General features: G+C 43.5%; 1 protein-coding gene across 1 annotated transcript; it reads right to left on the reverse strand.

Moving 5' to 3' along the window:
* Positions 1-2,937: 2,937 nt before the first annotated feature.
* Positions 2,938-11,421, reverse strand: LOC310680263 (acidic mammalian chitinase-like; the record flags this gene model as incomplete). Its single annotated transcript, XM_083446640.1, has 11 exons — positions 2,938-3,285; positions 4,265-4,400; positions 5,216-5,332; positions 5,996-6,181; positions 6,271-6,391; positions 7,473-7,597; positions 7,716-7,881; positions 8,652-8,708; positions 9,629-9,830; positions 10,598-10,627; positions 11,397-11,421. The coding sequence occupies 11 exons, from the start codon at positions 11,419-11,421 to the stop codon at positions 3,020-3,022; spliced, it is 1,431 nt and encodes a 476-aa protein (XP_083302766.1). The 3' UTR covers positions 2,938-3,019.
* Positions 11,422-18,335: the final 6,914 nt, after the last annotated feature.

Raw genomic sequence — 18,335 nt, forward strand, 5'->3', positions numbered from 1 at the left:
TCTCTCTCTTTCACACATACACAAATACTGGCATAGCTCAGACTTCCAACATAAGTTCTTAAAAGGTAACAAGATCCTCAATACCTGATCGAGTATGAAATAATCCCACTGCTTTGCAAGGAATCTCTACCTCTTCTCAAACTTTACCTCACAAAGCACCTTGTTTGACACAGTGTAGGATCTACAGGAACACAATACAATAGTGACAAGCAGCTGGTACTCAGAAAGCAAATAAAGCCGCTGATGAATAGCAAGATAACCGATTTCTCCTCCTCGTGAGAAGCACAGCTTTGTAAAGTTGCATTAGCCCTGGACTGGCCTGGTACACAGACCAAGTGAGACACCTCTTCTGGAGCTCATACAATGAAATTATTAGGGTTGAGTTTAAAAAAAAAAAAGGTAAGGTAAGGTAAAGTTTTGAGAATGTCTTGCTAAAAGAAAAGGAGTGCAACCGCCTAAAGCCCTTGGATAGTGGCTGGAACCATTGCCTTCAGCCTTGCCTCTACAGCCAAAGGGCAACTGTTGTAGCAGACTTCTTTCAGGATAGGAAGGCAGAACAAGCTTCCAGAAGCTTAAGGCCCTTTAGACAATTGTTAAGTCAGGTCAATCTTCTGCATCCTGGGAGGTAGAGGATGCACTCCCTCAGGCATCCTTGTTCCTCTGGCTAATGACTTTGGCTAGATTGTCTTTCCTTTTCCCACACCACCCACAACAGACAAATTGTGATGTCCTTGACCTTGTAACGATCTTATCTCTTGTTCATTGTTCCATCCAAATATCCTGTATGCTGCACAACATACAGTTTCCCACCTTGAAAGTTTGCCTCAGAAGCAGAAAAACAAACACGCTGTTAATTCTCCTGCCTGTAGCAAAATGAGCTCAATTGTAACCCAAATATTAGCTCTTAATATTACCTTGTTAGCAGTAATCATTTGAAATAATTGTAGACGATTGAACAGCTTTTATTGGAGTATTATGTCTGAGTAAACTACTAAGTTCATATCAGACAAAGGGTCTTTCATGGGATCTGTGAGGGATCCTATGAAGGATTCATGGAGGACAAGTCTATCAATAGCTACTAGCCATAATGAAGGCCGTACTCTGCCTTTCCCCCTTGCTCCCCACTCACCCCCTTTAGTTGGCTCTGGGAAACTCAGAAGAACACAGAGAATAAGGGGAGGGAGCAGAGGGGAGAACGATTCACCAGAAAATCTGAAATGCTTGCCCTGACAGAACACTGCTTAATGCAATGTTGATTTCCATTATACAGCAGCTGGATGATTGAAATATTACTGTTTTTCATCACTGAAATTTTAAAATCTAATTGACACAACAAGAATTTCCACAAAAATCTTTCCATTGGAAAGTAAATCTGCTCTTCGTGGCCAGAACAAATGATAACTAAGATCAGGGCCAGCCCACCCATGAGGCAGACTGAAGCAGCTGCCTCAGGCAGTAGAAATGAAAGAGGCAGTGCCCCTGTGGGCAAATCAGTCACCTCCACCACCAGTGAAGAAACATTGCCAACAGCAGCGCCAGTTTCCAGCAAGAACTCATGAGATCTTCTCCACTGTTGGGGGCACTGATTGGAGTTCTACCTCTACAGCTTCCCAGGTAAGGGTTGTGACATGGTTCAGCAGCATGGCAGCATGTTCATGGTGAAATAGGACACGCTCCCCCTGGCTTAGATGTATTAAAATCACTCTTGCTTTTCCATTTGTTTCAGCAATCTCAAATGGGAAAGATTTGTGTTAATGGATCAGTGTCAAGAATCCTACTCTTTATATAGATGGATTCAAGGCTGTGGGGGGCTACAGGCTGCCCCCAAGGTATTCCAGTCACAAGTATGATGGCAGCCAGCTCATTCATAGGTCAGGTTCCATGTGGATTTACATTGCAATAACTATAAGTCACTCTGTCATGGGAAACGGGCCTTGTATGTGTCCCAAAGTTCAAGCCTCAAGGCTGCAATGTTATTTCTCATAAGATGCCTGGAGGGCAGAGCAACTTCCTATCTTCATTTAGTTTGACTTACTGTAAACCATCATGTGCCTTCTTATACTCAGTCTTGGATTCTTGAGTTCTGGAAAGTGATATGCACCCAATATTTACTATCTTGCGTGAGTTGTGAAACACAAAAGAGAAATCACCTTCCCCATAGATCCTATGCAAAACACTACTGATGGAGGACAACTTATGGAAGCAGAGTATAATTATAAGCTGAGTAGTTCAGTGGGAGACTGATGCAGAAGATCTCAGTAGCAGCCAGTATACCAGAGTACATTGAATAGGAGCGTACTTAATAGACAACAAATCTTATTTTGCCAAAGTTCTGAGATGGCTAGTGAAGCCATTTCTCCCTATTCAACGAGTTGAACTAGGCACTAGCAAACACTCTATGGTGGGTGATCTGGGTGGGAAGACACACTGAAACTCAATCTTAAATAGAGAAAGGCACGTCAGAATAAGGCCTGCATCTGAACAATGCTGGAGGAGATCACAAATTTGAGTAAGGAGAGCTAGAAAGGTGTCTGCCAGCAAGCAGCCAAGAGGCAATTAATGTTCTCATGTTGTGGTTGTCTTACATAAGCTGTTGCTGGTTTAACTTTGACTTTTCACAATCCCAGGCATCTCTACTTGAAAAAAGCATCAGCTAGCGTGTGATGGGGAAAACCTCTCCCTGAGACTCTGAAGGGCTACAGCCAATACTGGGCTATGTGGACATGAAAACAGACCTAAAATAAGGCAATTTCCTATGGTTCTAGTTGTTGTGCTAAGGTTTGCTCTATCAAAACAGAATGCAAGTCACTACTTTAAAGCAGCAAATTGTTTCTAAAGAAAATCAGTGGCTCGCATCCTGTTTTGATGCACAGTGTTAATAATGGTTCTTATTATTGTGTACTGGCTTTGAAATGATTGTGTACTGGAACCCCATGGCTGTTTCACAGTTTTATTTAGGAGAAGAAGAGACTTCCACAGTAAGCCTGATCTTTGTTGTTTGTTTGGGGTAGTGTTCATATTATGGATAGTCACAGCATTTGCAGCTGTCTTTGAAGACCAGGCCAGCTGCACAATTAAATTGAAAAGTCCGGTTTCCCGCACAAATGTAGAATTTTGACTTGTCTTTGGGGTCTGCATGGATGCCATCAACTTTCCCAACACAAAAAGTTTCATCTCCTGAATCCCCTGGCGTTGTGACGACAGGATCAACTGTGGGCGTAACTGAAGGATCAACCGTAGGTGTACTTGGAGGATCAACCAGAGGGCAGTCTGGCACAATGGGATCTGAAACAAAATTGAACAGCTAGTGTTAACAGTTGTGATATTCTCATTTATACACACAGAGACACCTTTATCTTTTCCCTGTTCTCCTTATCTCCCTTATTCCCACTGCATGTGCATGGTGGATGCAACTGAGGGAGAAGACTACAGAGTCTTTCAGTTCCCTACCAAAGTCCATTCCCCAAGTGAAGAAAATGATAGCTCTCTCTCAGATGTCAGATATTCTCTCCAACTGGTCAAAGTGTAGGCTAAGAACCAGTAATGGGCCTCAGCACCACAGCCCATTTACTGGGTGTACCATAGGCTTTTGGTTGGACCAACAGCAACCATCCCCAACATGTGCAATGCAGAGGGGGGGGGTGTGTGCGCGCGCGCGCGCAGGAGCTGGTTAGAGAACAAGGCTTTAACATGCTAAGATGGAGGCAGGGGGAAGGAAAAGAATAAAATAAAGGAAATGGGCAGAGTGGCTAGCCAAGTCTGAGGGAAGGAAAAGAGAAAATGGGAAGGAGGGAGGCAAAAGGGACAGATGGGCTGAGGGCGAGAAGAAAAGAAGGAACCATTTCTGAAGAGGAATTAAATATCAACAGAATATGATGTCAGTAATTGCCAACTGATTATGTCAAACTCTGGCTCCATCATCCACCATTTGTGACTGACTCTGCCTTGGCACCATCATTTTGTGAATGCACGTTTACAATGCATGTGGGCATGGTTCCCAGCCTTCTTGAGTGAGCTAGAAATTTTGAGAACCCCTGATGTAGGTGAAAGAGAAGGCTTCTCAAGCACCAAACCAGCCAAGTAATAATATAGAGGAACTTCTGCTCCAACACAGTCGCCTAGGTTGTCATTATTCTAACTATTGGGAAAGGCCAGCAAGAGGGACACCAACAATTCAGGCTTGCTCAGAATATGTTATGCACTTTTCGTTCCCATCTCAATACTAGAGAAGATGAAAAAGTTGCACTCCATCACACTCTCTTACCATTTGTTTCAAGCAATCGCTTCAGCTCAGTTATTAAAGGATTTATTCCCTGATTACATTCAGTACCACGGAAGTCATCCAAGTCTATGGCCCAAACCATGGCGCCTCCAAACTTGTGCTCTTTCAGATATTTGGCCTATAATTTTAAGAAATGTAAAAATTGACAATATATTCTGATTTGCCATCAAATGTAAACAGATGCAATGGAATCACCCAAAAAAGGTAGGCAGGAATAGATGATATAACAGTTAGTATATCATTACCCTCCATAGAATTAATTCATTAAAAAGAACTGTCTTTGACCCACCCATTAGGCCTTCCAGGGTTTAGGGGCTTCTAAATTTAGAAAAGATAAGATTAAGGGTGAGGATAGAGAAATCATTCTGTATCAATTGTGCATGTGTTCATTCAAGTTTATTCCATCCCATTTCCACATTAATCTGTGATATATCTGCATACAACAAGTCCGTATGAACATTTGTATCTAAATATGTATTTTATCACAAAATATGGATTTAAAAACTTAAACTCATTTCTATCTTAAAATACTTTTTTTTTCATGCATCCAAATATGTTATTTGAGCCAAGACGTTTATCACAACTTTTGGAGAAGTGTGGAATCTGAGGGATAATTATGTTCTGGTCTGGCTATTAGTCCAGGCAGTACAAATTGGTTTGGTTCATTTAAAGTACTGGTATAGACCAGACAAAAATCTCCTCCAACTATCATACAATGGTACAAATGTTTAACTTACTGCTCTCCCTGAAGTTAATTTAACAACAGGGAGACATGTTAGACGTTTATAAAATTGTATGGCAAGGAAAAAGAGGGTAAAGTTCAATCATTCTCCCTTCAGTAACAAGTGTAATCATGTATGTCTCAACATCAGAAATAAATATTTTAGAGATAGAATTAGTAAATAAAGTTTTAAAACAAACAAAAAGACTTACTTTGTGTCTATAACTACAAATGTCATCATATGTAACCCATACATTCCCCTTGTAGGCATATGGGACTTTTTGCTCCTCCAGCCATCGTACTTCAGCATCCTTTAGGAAAGCGCACACCTATCAAAAACAGGAAATTAATGAGATTATCCAGACTTGCCTTGAAACAAATAAGCTATTGCTTTTTTGCTTTGAGTCAAAGGCCATCTAGTCTAAGCTCCTGCTGATACAGGAAATCCAATAACTGAACAATGCCTGGCTGAAAATTAGGCAGCTTGATTTAGATTCACTGAGGACTTGACATGTACAGTCGTACCTTGGATCTCAAACGCCTTGGCTCCTGGACAAATCTGCTCCCAAACAATCAAAACCCAGAAGTGAGTGTTCTGGTTTTCAAACGTTCTTTTGGAAGCCGAACATCCAATGGGGCTTCCGCAGCTTCTGATTGGCTGCAGGAGCTTCCTACACCCAATCAGAAGCTGCACTTTGGTTTCTGAACATTTTGGAAGTTGAACGGACTTCCGGAACGGTTTCCATTCGACTTCCAAGGCACGACTGTAATGCAGAAACGATGGTGGGCAAGTAAGTTTGTCTTTCAAATCTTCTGGTATCTCATGAAAGGACGAAGGAGGTTTGTGGACCTTTTCCCCCCAATGCAAATATGAACTGCATCACAGTAACAGCAACAGTAAATATTCTCAGTAACAGCAACAAACCTCAACCTTTTATATGTGTAATTATAAAATTCATTATTACAAAGCGTCATGTTCTCAGGTTTCATACCTCAAAGTAAGCCCAATATCCAGCCTCCTCTGTATATGGCCCTGGGGGACCAGCACCGGAGACTGAAGCACAGAGACCTGTGCTGCCACTATTACTGAGCGTGAAAGAACGCCCATAGGTGGGGAATCCCATGAGGAGTTTCTCAGCCGGGGCCCCTTGGTCCCTCCAATACTCCATCGCATACGCCTGCCAAAACACAAAGAGGTGCATCTTTTACAATATATTTTAATCTTACTAGATAGATAAGAAAGGGGCTTCAAGGGATCTTTACTCACACAGTTGAAATAGTCGACGTCACACCAGTCAGAACCTGAGTACAGGGGGCTGTTGCATCCAGTGCTACTATCCCAGTCACCGTGGAAGTCATACGTCATCACGCTGATGAAATCCATGAGTCTGATGCAAATCAGTAATCATCCGTTAGTAAGCGGTGGCTCACCAAGGCACTGAATTCAACCACTGTGTCATTGCGGTTTGCTCTTGTGGGGAAATGAACTAAAATGCCACCAGTCAAATGGAGCATCATTTTGCACTTACTGAATCCCATATACATAGACTTCCCCTTGCCCTTGTAAGATATGGAAAATATGCAGTTCAGTCCTATGGATCAGAAGTCCAACCTGGCTGACAGAAGGTTCTCTGATTCAATGGGAGAGGTGTGTGTCACTTGACTGGAAGGGGTTTGCGAATTCCCTCTTTCCCCTCACACAGCCTACTATGTTGTTCCAAAAGATTTACCAACCCATTTGAACAGATTTGAGGGAAATGCAGAGAGAAGAGGAAATCAGGAAAAACTGTCTTCCTCATTTCCATCAACAGAAACTTGTGGTAGGCCCAAGAGCCTTCCATCAGCAGAGGGTCACAGATGGATACAACCTATGGCTATGAGTGAGGTGGGAGCACAAACCATCCTACTCCCATTTTTAATTACTTTTGTCTACTATTATTTTTGTTAAGAAAGAAAAGCAATTGCCAAAACATGTTTTTGCATTGTTACATGGTTACAATATAGACTGCGTTCTGAATAAAAAGTGTCCATTACTCTTGTAAATCAGTTAAAATTTATTCTTCCTTTATCCATTAATACATCCATCTCAGCAATCTCTCAGACTTTGAGGAGCCACTGCAATCCTAACAGCAACAGCCCAACACCCATCCACACCTAATGAATCACCCAGGATCTTTTACAAGGGTTATTAAAACCCTGATCTTAAAAACACTGGTTTGGAAATCCCATTCATTTCAAGAGAATTGTCAGTCCTGGTAAATTTGAGGAGCCCATGTGCAGTGTTGAAAACCGACCCTAGTAATGTGTGTTTTTACAAAGGGTGCATTAATTGTTGTATTTAGGAAAGATGACCATTATGATTTCAACCTGTTCCTGTATTTATAAAAGGAGAGGGTGTACTTTCTGCATACAATAACTGTGCAAGATCACATTGAATTAGACCCAGGGTATCTTGAGAATTCTACTTACTGCCCTAGCTTAGCAATTTCATATCCAGCATCAATCGTTTCCACACCAGCAGACACTGCCGCTGTGATCAGTAGACTAGACGCCCCGCTTCTTGCAGCTTCCTGTGTAAAGGCATCCCGCATTTCCTATGATACAAGAATGGTGAGCAATGCTTATTTAACAGAATAAATGAATTTATTAGTCTTGAGTAAAGCAGGTAAAATTGTCATATTTGCAACTGGTGTATTCAGGTGACTTTCCTACCTGAACCAGGGTGGTAAAGCGTTGCTTGTCTTCAGAAGGGCTTCCCCTAGAGCCTGGGTATTCAAAGTCTAGGTCAATTCCATCAAAACCATATTTACGGAGGTATGCAATCACTGAATTTATGAAGGTCTTGCGGTTCGCAGCTGTAGAAACCATGATGGTGAACCTGTGGAGAAGTCCACTCTTAAATAGGATTTCTTTTTTTCTGCTAGTGCAGACAAAAACAAACTTTAGGGCATAACACAGCAGAGTTAAGCACTCTTCGTTAATTCTTTGTTCAGAAATATCTGGGACTTAGAAGTGCTTCATATGAGCTGGAGCATGTGCTGAACATAATCATGCTGAACCACAACATTTCAATATTTTCCAAAACCCATTTTTGCCATCATCACTGTACTCGTTATCACGCCTTATTACATTAATGCTTCATTTCTCTGTTGAATACAAATTATAAATCTTGACAAAGAGCGTTTCTGATCTTTGAAGTAATATCACACTTCAGTGCAATGCAAATCAGCTTGGCTTTACTCAAAGCAGGAGACAGGATCTGCAAAGTTTTGCCTTGTGTGCATAAAAATGGTTTGTTTATTAGATGCTGACAAATGTCTTTGACCATGTACAGAGGGCCTCTCCACAACAGTACACCAATAAAGAATATAGGCATTGTGACAAGAATTGGTGTTGAGCAATTACACCTTCCAGCAACCAGCCTCACAATCATTCCTTTGGGCATGATTACTGGAAAACCGCAGAGTATTATTTTTTAAAAACCTACAATAAGTAGGGTTACATATTTCATCAGAATTCAATGAACCTTTGGAACATAGCAGAACAAGGCGTAATGTCCCATGAAGTGGAATCAGGCTATGTATGGTGTTATCAGAAACCTTCTCACCATCAGTGGTGCCAGCATAAAATGAATAGGAAAAGACTCACAATTCGGTGCCAAAGTTCCATCCTCCAATTGAGAGCAGTGTCACCAGTTCTGAATTCCTGTGAGAAAAGGCAGACACAGTACAAACAGCACAATTATTTTGCTGCTTTTAAACACCCCTCCCTCAACACAATTTTTTTTAATGATAAAGAAAAATGACAGTGTTTGCACTGCACCTTTGAACTATAAAATCTGGCTGTGCGGCCACACTGACACTGGTAGCCACTTGCTCACATCACCCTTTGCCATACAATGGAAATATGCAGCATGCGCAATGCAGCACTGATGACCCAATATCTGAAACCAGATGGAATCCATGAGATCTCACCCTTGTTTGACACATTATGTCACTCCCATGAATGCAGGCACAACAGCAGATTCCACTTCTACCAAAATGAGTTGCATGCAACATGTGAACAACAGAATTATAGAGTGAAGTAGTGGAAGAAATCCAAAATTTATTCAGCCACTACCTTCAGAGACAAGAATCAACAGCAACCAAATTCTGCTGTGCCACAGATGCAGGCACAAGAAGGAGATATGTGTCTGCACTGGTGCTGTGCTGATAGTTTATTCTGTATTTATAGCTGTTGGAAAGTATGGGTAATATCCAGCTAAGTCATTACAGTGTGATATCAATGGACTTTATTTATGCCCATTGATTTAAATGAGTGGCTTCCAGCAAGGTAGTTCTATTAGCACATGAATTTCTGGCTGCACTTTGGAACTTCCACTCCCTCTCCTTCACCCATGCATGCCTCAAATGTGTTCTGTAGGTTCCCCCAACTCTCCAGAACTGATATGGGGAGGGAGCAAGGGGCATGTGGGGAAAAGAGAGGGAGGAGCAGCCAGAGGCCTAGCACTATTGAAACTACTTCATTGGATATCACTCAACTGGTCTTCTCTATCATTGTTTATCACCCTGTATTTATAAGCAGGATTCAGATAAGCTACCTTAACACAACTTCATAATTCTGACCTCTCTTTCAATGCTTGGATCCGAGGGAAGAGTTCTTCATCATTCCATTCATAAGGTGCTATCTCGTTGTTTTTCATAGTAACAAAGGCATAACACAAGTGGGTGCAAAGCTGTGGGTCGACATTTTCCGGGAAGTACGTCATAGGGCTTGGCCTATACTGAGACCAGTTGGTGAAGTAGCACACGAGTTTATAAGCTGTGCCTGGATGGAGAAAAGAAAACCACAGTTAATTAGGCAGAAGAAACCTCTGCTTATGGCTTAGTCATGTCACACATTCAATGACTGATTCAAGTCACACAGGGTTTGTTCTTACATGCATTTTCTTCAGCAATAATATGACTAAACTAAGGATTTTTAGATTTTACATATCAGTTGAGCTGGACTTCTGTACAGTGGTACCTCGGGTTAAGAACGTAATTCGTTCCAGAGGTCCGTTCTTAACCTGAAACTGTTCTTAACCTGAGGTACCACTTTAGCTAATGGGGCCTCCTCCTGCTGCTGCACCTCCGCCACACAATTTCTGTTCCCACCCTGAAGCAAAGTTCTTAACCCAAGGTACTATTTCTGGGTTAGCGGAGTCTGTAACCTGAAGCGTCTGTAACCCGAGGTACCACTGTATTTTATACTGAGGTATTTCTCTCTCCCTCATCTTCCAGTCCCTCTCCCTGTGACAACAACATGTCATTGCAACCTTGAGCTCAGTTATCCCCATGAGTGCCATGTACTCCCTTGTACCAGGAACAGTCTGTACTCTTGCTTGTTCCTAGTAAATCATTGTCCCTACTGTGCCCCTATTTCTGTATTTTAGAGAAATTGGGGGGAGGGGGCATCTTGTAAATGTTTCATTGGTGTGCCTTTATTTATCAGTGTTCAGTTCCTTCCATTAGTGGGAATCAGGTCATGATGCATCTTCACATACATAATGCAGCCACATAGACACAAACAAATAAAATGAATAAGCTGCTTACCCAGCTGCAGGTGCAGCAAAATGGCCAGGCCTGCAAAAGAAAATGACAGAATAAGAATAATAGGAAAAGAGAAAGTGAGAAGCACCATGAGCAGGATTCCATTCCATTGTTAATGTTTTCCCAGTGTCCATAAAGCTACCCAGAGGCCAAAAGTGCGCTATGTCTAAGAATACAAACCTATCCCATGGCCAACAGTAGGAGGACTTGAAGCTGTGCTACATTCCCAGCTCTGGTACTTACACTGCCCAGGATACCTTCACTGAATCAGCTGCCAAGCTCCTTCTTGTGTCCCGCCTCCCCATGCCCCAATGCTAAGGGAGATGGCAGAGAAACAGTTTGGCCTTTTGAATTTGGAGACTGTGTGTTTGATGAAGTGGAAATATCCCTGGAGTGCAATTGTTGTCTTTGAGGGGTTGGTGCAAGATGAGCAGCTTTCCTGTCGGAGCCACTATGAGCTGCTTATATATTTGTGAACGAATTGAATGCTATCAAAACACTGATGCTTTCTCATACAAAGAAACTTAAACTCAGAGATGTCTCTGGAATTCCCACCTTTGGGAAAGTGAGTTGCCAGTAATAAGACTTCCTGATCTCATATCGGGCCATCAAATGACCCTGACCACAAAGAAACTGTTCACCCACTGAATCTGCCCTTAAGCAAATGTTTCAGCAAAGTTTTTGTATTAATGCAAAACTTAATAGGGAAAAAAGTCATAATGCAAAGGTTTCCAGGTATGATTTTTTTAAAAAAATATGGTTTCAACAGTTGGCAGGTCTTGAGAATGCAAGAGTGACTTACCAACCCACAGCAGAAATTTCCCCATCTTTCCTCCTGACTTCGAATGGAAGTCCAGATCAGGAGATGAGCAAGGCTTTATATGGAGGCTGAAATACCAGCTATCACTGTGGAACCCACACACCTGTGGTACACCCACCAGATTGCATACTACCCAGACAAATAGAACAGTCAATAAAATCTCATGTATTCAAGGGCAACAGCAACTTGAGCATCTGACTATCACTTCAAAAGTCTCTACCTTGGCAAAGACCTAAAGAAAACCCATGTGATATAATGGTCAGACTAGGGGAACTGCCCTTGGAACAATCACTACCAGGGATTTTTCCTAATAAACACATTTTTGGATGAAGTTTATTGTTGCTAGCATGTTCTCCTAATATAATGCATGCTTGTGTGTTATTTTCACTAAGATACAGTTGTACCTTGGAAGTCAAACAGAATCCGTTCCAGAAGTCCGTTCAACTTCCAAAACATTCAAAAACCAAATCACAGCTTCTGATTGGCTGCAGGAAGCTCCTGCAGCCAATCAGAAGCCACAGAAGCCCCATTAGAAGTTTGGGTTCCAAAAGAACGTTCTCAAACCGGAACTATCACTTCCAGGTTTGTGGCGTTTGGGAGCCAAAATGTCTGAGTTCCAGGGCATTTGGGATTCAAGGTATGACTGTATTCATTTTAATGCACACTTTTTCCAAATATATGCATTTTTGTAAACATTTTTTGGTTGGAGAACTCCCTTGCAAAATTCAGGTAAGTGCGAATCTTGAAAAATGGTTGTGTTGTGGTTCTCATATTGTTTTGCAAATTTTATAGATTCTGTTTTAAATGTGAACTGAATTTCCATCCCCTGTTGCCTAACCATACTTTATTCTCACGGGGTGCTGTGAGAATAAAATAGGCAAGAAACCCATCTATGTTCCCTGAGCTCCTTAGGGGGAGAGAAGGATATTCATGTAATAAAATAATAACAAATAAAACTGCAGGTGTCTTATCCTAGTGGGCCCAGCAAAAATGTGTGTCACCTGACAACAAATTCTCTTATTGTTTGTAATTATACCCCCATAACAAATTTGCATGACAAATACAGTCAGGGTCAGTTTTTGCATGCTTTTGAAAAATGGTGCAGAACATGATGTCACCGGTTTCTGCTTTTATGCATATTCAGATATATTTTGTTGCAGATCCTAGTCAAATATTTGTGTTGATCCATCATACATCCAGGACTGCAATGGCAGGTTTCATAATCAATTTTGAATCAGCAGGTGATGCTCTCTCTCCATGTTGATGGCAGGCTGGAAATAAAACATAGCACTAATATTCAAAGTACCCAGGGTTTTAATACAGTGGCGAGGAACCTCTGGCCCTCCAGATGGTGTTGGACCATGATGTTGGAGGCCCAACCAGCATGGGGGGAAATCAGGGATGATAGGAGTTCTAGTTCAAGAACATCTGGAAGGCCACAGGTTCCACAGCCCTGGTTTAATTAGGTGGTTCCATTTTGATGATGCTACTTGTTGAGCCAGTCATAGAGCAATTCAGATGTTCAACATCTGAGTTTCTCAGATTTGTTGACTTGGATAGGGTGATATAAGAGAAGTGCAGTGACTCAGTACTTCTTCAAGCCTCCTCCCCTTTGGCATCTTTCTGCTGAATGCCCCTTGAATAAAGATAAATATTGGCAAGCGTGGAGCAAACATTTGATCAATCAGAGCAAACTCTTTGAAATGTTTTAACTGGGCATGGTGTCAGCTTAACCTTCAGAACGTGACAAGTAGCTTGACTGATTGAGCTTCATCTAATAATGAAAGAAAGTCAAGGCTATTTATTCTTGCCTCACCAGCCACCTCCCTCTTTTTGTACTTAGCCTGCCATGTCCACAGCAAAGCAGTTTCTATTGTTTTGAAAATACCCATTTGGCTTTCCTATTCAACAGCCTTGGTTTGCCTTCACATATGCAAAGCCAAAGTTAGACTCTTCCACAGCAATTATTCAGAGGGAAATGTTTTTATACACTTATTATGAAGGTTACATTGCTCACATTTCTATTTCTGGTCAACTGAAGCGAACAACACAAAAGCCATAGCATAAGATAGGGAAAGTTGGAGAATATTTTGGATGAGACCGGAAAGCAATTTTGTTGAAGACCACATGATGATGACCATGGAGATTATGATGGTCTAGTTGGAAGGATTTTTTAAAAAGTACAATTTTATAAATGTGTAGATTTGAGAGGCTACAAAAACAGCCGAATGAATAGAACCAACCAGGAACAGAGTTGTCACCTAATGAGGCTGGAAGATTTCCTCATTAGGTCCTTTTTTACAGAAGTTGCTATGGCTATCTTTTAATGAATGCTCTTGGGGCAAAGGATTGAACTGAATGAACCAACTCTATAGTACTTTTTACAATTACAGACTGGGAATGTAAAGAGCAATTCTGTGTGTGTTTACTAAAAGATAAGACCCACTTTATTCAATGACACTTAAAGTTGTGTGCATAGGATTGAAGCCTGAGATATATCCATTTATCCAGGGCTACCCAGTGAATTAATGGAAATGGTGCATGTGAACTTAGGGATTATGTAAACATAATCCATTTTATCACTCACTTTATGACGCCACACTTTATGGAAGCTATGATGACACCGCTGTTTTCTGAAGCAAATACCGTATTTTTCGCCCTATAGGACGCACCGTCCCATAAGGCGCACCTAGTTTTTTGGGGGGGAAATAAAGGAAAAAAATTATTTCCCCCCCAGGCGCGGGGTTGGGGAAGCCCGAGCTTCCCCCGACCCCAGCCCCCAAACAGGCAGCTCTCTGCAAGCCGTGGGAGCCCAGTGCTGGCTCCCGCTGCTAGCGGAGAGGTCCGCGAAGCCTGGACGCGCTGAGCTCAGCGCGCGCAGGCTTCGGCATGCAGGCACCTCTCCGCCAGCAGCGGGAGCGCTCCCGCTGCTAGCGGAGAGGTCCGCGAAGCCTGGGCGCGCTGAGCTCAGCGCGCGCAGGCTTCGGCATGCAGGCACCTCTCCGCCAGCAGCGGGAGCGCTCCCGCTGCTAGCGGAGAGGTCCGCGAAGCCTGGGCGCGCTGAGCTCAGCGCGCGCAGGCTTCGGCATGCAGGCACCTCTCCGCCAGCAGCGGGAGCGCTCCCGCTGCTAGCGGAGAGGTCCGCGAAGCCTGGGCGCGCTGAGCTCAGCGCGCGCAGGCTTCGGCATGCAGGCACCTCTCCGCCAGCAGCGGGAGCGCTCCCGCTGCTAGCGGAGAGGTCCGCGAAGCCTGGGCGCGCTGAGCTCAGCGCGCGCAGGCTTCGGCATGCAGGCACGTCTCCGCCAGCAGCGGGAGCGCTCCCGCTGCTAGCGGAGAGGTCCGCGAAGCCTGGGCGCGCTGAGCTCAGCGCGCGCAGGCTTCCGCATGCAGGCACCTCTCCGCCAGCAGCGGGAGCGTTCCCGCTGCTGGCGGAGAGGTCCGCGAAGCCTGGGCGCGCTGAGCTCAGCGCGCGCAGGCTTCAGCATGCAGGCACCTCTCCGCCAGCAGCGGGAGCGCTCCTGCTGTTTGCGGAGAGGTCCGCGAAGCCTGCATTCGCCCCATAGGACGCACCCAGATTTCCCCTTCATTTTTGGAGGGGAAAAAGTGCGTCCTATAGGGCGAAAAATACGGTAAACAAATTGTGGATAATATAATCATGCTCCTAGCCTGATTAAAGATGCAAACATGCCACCCACATGGTACATTTGCTGGAAAAAACATCACTGAACACTGGTATGCCTGAGCAATAATATCTGCTATGTGAAGTATGGACCCACCATATGGGCAGGCCACAGGCCGGGTCTTCCTCTTATATAGCTGCTGGGATTGACAAGGCATCTGACCCTCACCTGAATCTCATCGCTCTCCTGTAGCTGCCTTTGATTAGTTATCATTTAACTCTTGGGGGAAATAATTAGCATCACATGTCATGATGCATGGAGGTTCATAGAATCATAGAGTTGGAAGAGACCACAAGGGCCATCAAGTCCAACTCCCTGCCAAGCAGGAAACACCATCAGAGCACTCCTGACATATGGTTGTCAAGCCTCTGCTTAAAGACCTCCAAAGAAGGAGACTCGACCACACTCCTTGGCAGCAAATTCCACTGTCGAACAGCTCTTACTGTCAAACCAATTAACCAATCAAACCAATTAACCAACTAGAAGGATTACTGTTAATAGCACCAGTTTTCCTATAACTTGATATTGCTGGATAGTTTTGATGAACTGCAAAAGCGTTTTTAGTTTGCTTTCTGTTGCCACCTGCAGCCTGCCCAGGCCCATAGTTGTGTATAGGATGCAGATCTGAAAGGGCCACATAGAGTAAACAACCCAAAAGGTATGCTGAAGAGTTTGCTAAAACAGTCATTGTAGATACAGCTGTTAGTAACTCAGAGAAGGTTTGGGAACCTTCAAGCTTCCAAGAGGTCCAAAGTTTAACCTCAGAGGATGCTGAGCTGTGGTTAAATGCCATGAAGGCTAAACTTGATTCCTTAGAGAGGAACAAGACATGGGAAATAGTTCCAGGCCTGACCAGGCCACAAAAGGTTTACAAAGTTCAGTTATTGCAAAAGTTTTTCAGTGTTAATTTTATGCATTTTTTAAAATCACCATGGTATTTAACAATACAGTGGTACCTCGGGTTAAGAACTTAATTCATTCTGGAGGTCCGTTCTTAACCTGAAACTGTTCTTAACCTGAAGCATCACTCCAGCTGCCGCCGCACCACCAAAGCACGATTTCTGTTCTCATCCTGAAGCAAAGTTCTTAACCCGAGGTAATATTTCTGGGTTAGCGGAGTCTGTAACCTGAAGCGTCTGTAACCCGAGGTACCACTGTAATATCTTAGTCATCATGCATAAATTGTGCATATAGCTAATAAGCTGCTCCTCATTATCACAAGAGGTTTGCCCTTAACAATGCAGCCTTAAGAAGAAAATATGATACTTTCCCAAAAGGAATACATTATACCAGACAGGGAAGTAAAGTATAATGGTATGCCTGTAACCACTTGGCACTGATCATCTGTATCATCTCTAGCCAAATGGGAATCACACCTGTTTGCCCCACCCCATGTGCTTTCAGTGTACATTTCTGAAAGTGTGTGCACAACTACAAATTTCATCCCTCTGCAGCATCCCCATGACCTGCTGCACACGTGCTATTCAGAGGGTTGCTTGGCCCTCAGGAGTGACTTTAGGGGGCATAGGATAATGTAATGCAGAGAGAAGCCAAGAAAACTCCACTGCACAAATCAAGTTCCACTCATCTATCTATAGCCCATGTTAGTTTACAACACACTCAGTGGATGTTGTTGTTGGTGATTATAATGAGAGAGAGGTGATGGTTTGAGCTAGTGAACTAAGATTAACATTCCAAGACTGCCATCTACTGTAAACACTATTTAGCAGTAGCCCACCCAGTGTTGGTGAACACTTCAATTTCTTGATGTTGGGCACATTATTTTTAAATTGTAGAGGTTCCTTTATGCTATGAACTGTTTTACATTTGCTTATATATTGCACAAATAAATACAGATTTACATATCTATGTGTGCAAATGTTCCACTGTATATGAAAGGGATAAATTATTACTTGGAATCAACTCGACAAGTTTAAATAAATTCTACTTAGAGTAGACCCATTGGGGGAATTCAACATAGCTCTAAGGAGATTGTACCATTAGCGCAAACATCTCTGTTTGCCCATTGGAGCATTCTCCCGAACTGCTGTTCTAGGGATTTTCTGACCCTCCAGAGCAGTGGCGTAGCGTGGGTTGTCAGCACCCGGGGCAAGGCAAGTAATTTGCACCCCCTAACCCGTGGATTTGTGCCCCCTAACCCCCAGATGTTGTGCCCGGTGCGGCCGGGGCCCCCTGCACCCCCCACGCTACGCCACTGCTCCAGAGCAGACTTGGGGGCATGCAAGGGGAAGAGAGAGTTGGAAAAGCCCCTGTGCACTAGTGGGAGTCATTGCACTGGCTTCTGCTAGTGGAACCAGGTAGTTGAATCCAGTGAACTAAAATGAAGGGACCTAAGTTTGTCAAGTCCCTTAATACATCTACTCTGAGTAGAACTAATGTTCACAACACATCCCATACCTTCCCTCCAAAATGGGGTCCAAGGCAGCTTACAAAAGGCAATCAGAAGTTGAACAATGGGGCCTGGGCACCAAACATGCCCTTCTCCTGAAGTGCCATCTGTTCTTGGGCCAGCCAGCCTTGGAAATGTCCATCTGCTGCCATCCTTGTTAATTTGTAGGAGAGGGATTAAAAATTATTTATTTGCCTGTGCTTCTGATTGAACTGTGGCATGATCTTCTACTGCTGCTTTGGGGTTTAATTGTGCCTCTTTATTTGACTGCTGCCCTTCTGCTATTTATATTTTATTTTTTGTAACTTGATATTTAATGCAATTCAACATACACACCCCTCTTACGTATGTGGTTTGGATTGAGTGGAGGCAGTGCTTTTTTCTTTTAAAAAAATGTTTAGGGGTATTCTCATTTTCCTACTCATATTGAAATATTGCCCCTCGATGAGGCCAAACTTAGATCCGAGGAAGCAGGAACAGAAGGGCGAACTCTCGGCCACGCAGGTATTTAAATGCCACAAGCCACGCCCCCTAGCCAACCGGATTGGCTGGCTGTGGCCATGACACTACTGGGATTCCCCTGATGGTGCAGGGGACTAGCCACGCCCCCCCACTGGATGCAGGAAGAGTCCGAGGCCTGACTGCAACCCAGCCCGCCTTGGAAGGTGACCAGCTTTCACAAAATGTTTAGGGATATGTGCACCCTGTGTGCTCCCAGAAGAAAGCACTGAGTGGAGGAATTCCTTTGGTCATTTCAGCCAGTGCAATCCCACCAGCACAGACCTTGCCCACTCCGCCCACTGAATCTGCAGGCATGCAGGATGCTAGCCA

The sequence above is a fragment of the Podarcis tiliguerta genome, assembly GCF_965153285.1.
Source record: "Podarcis tiliguerta genome assembly, chromosome: 6".
NCBI classification, from domain to species: Eukaryota; Metazoa; Chordata; class Lepidosauria; order Squamata; family Lacertidae; genus Podarcis; species Podarcis tiliguerta.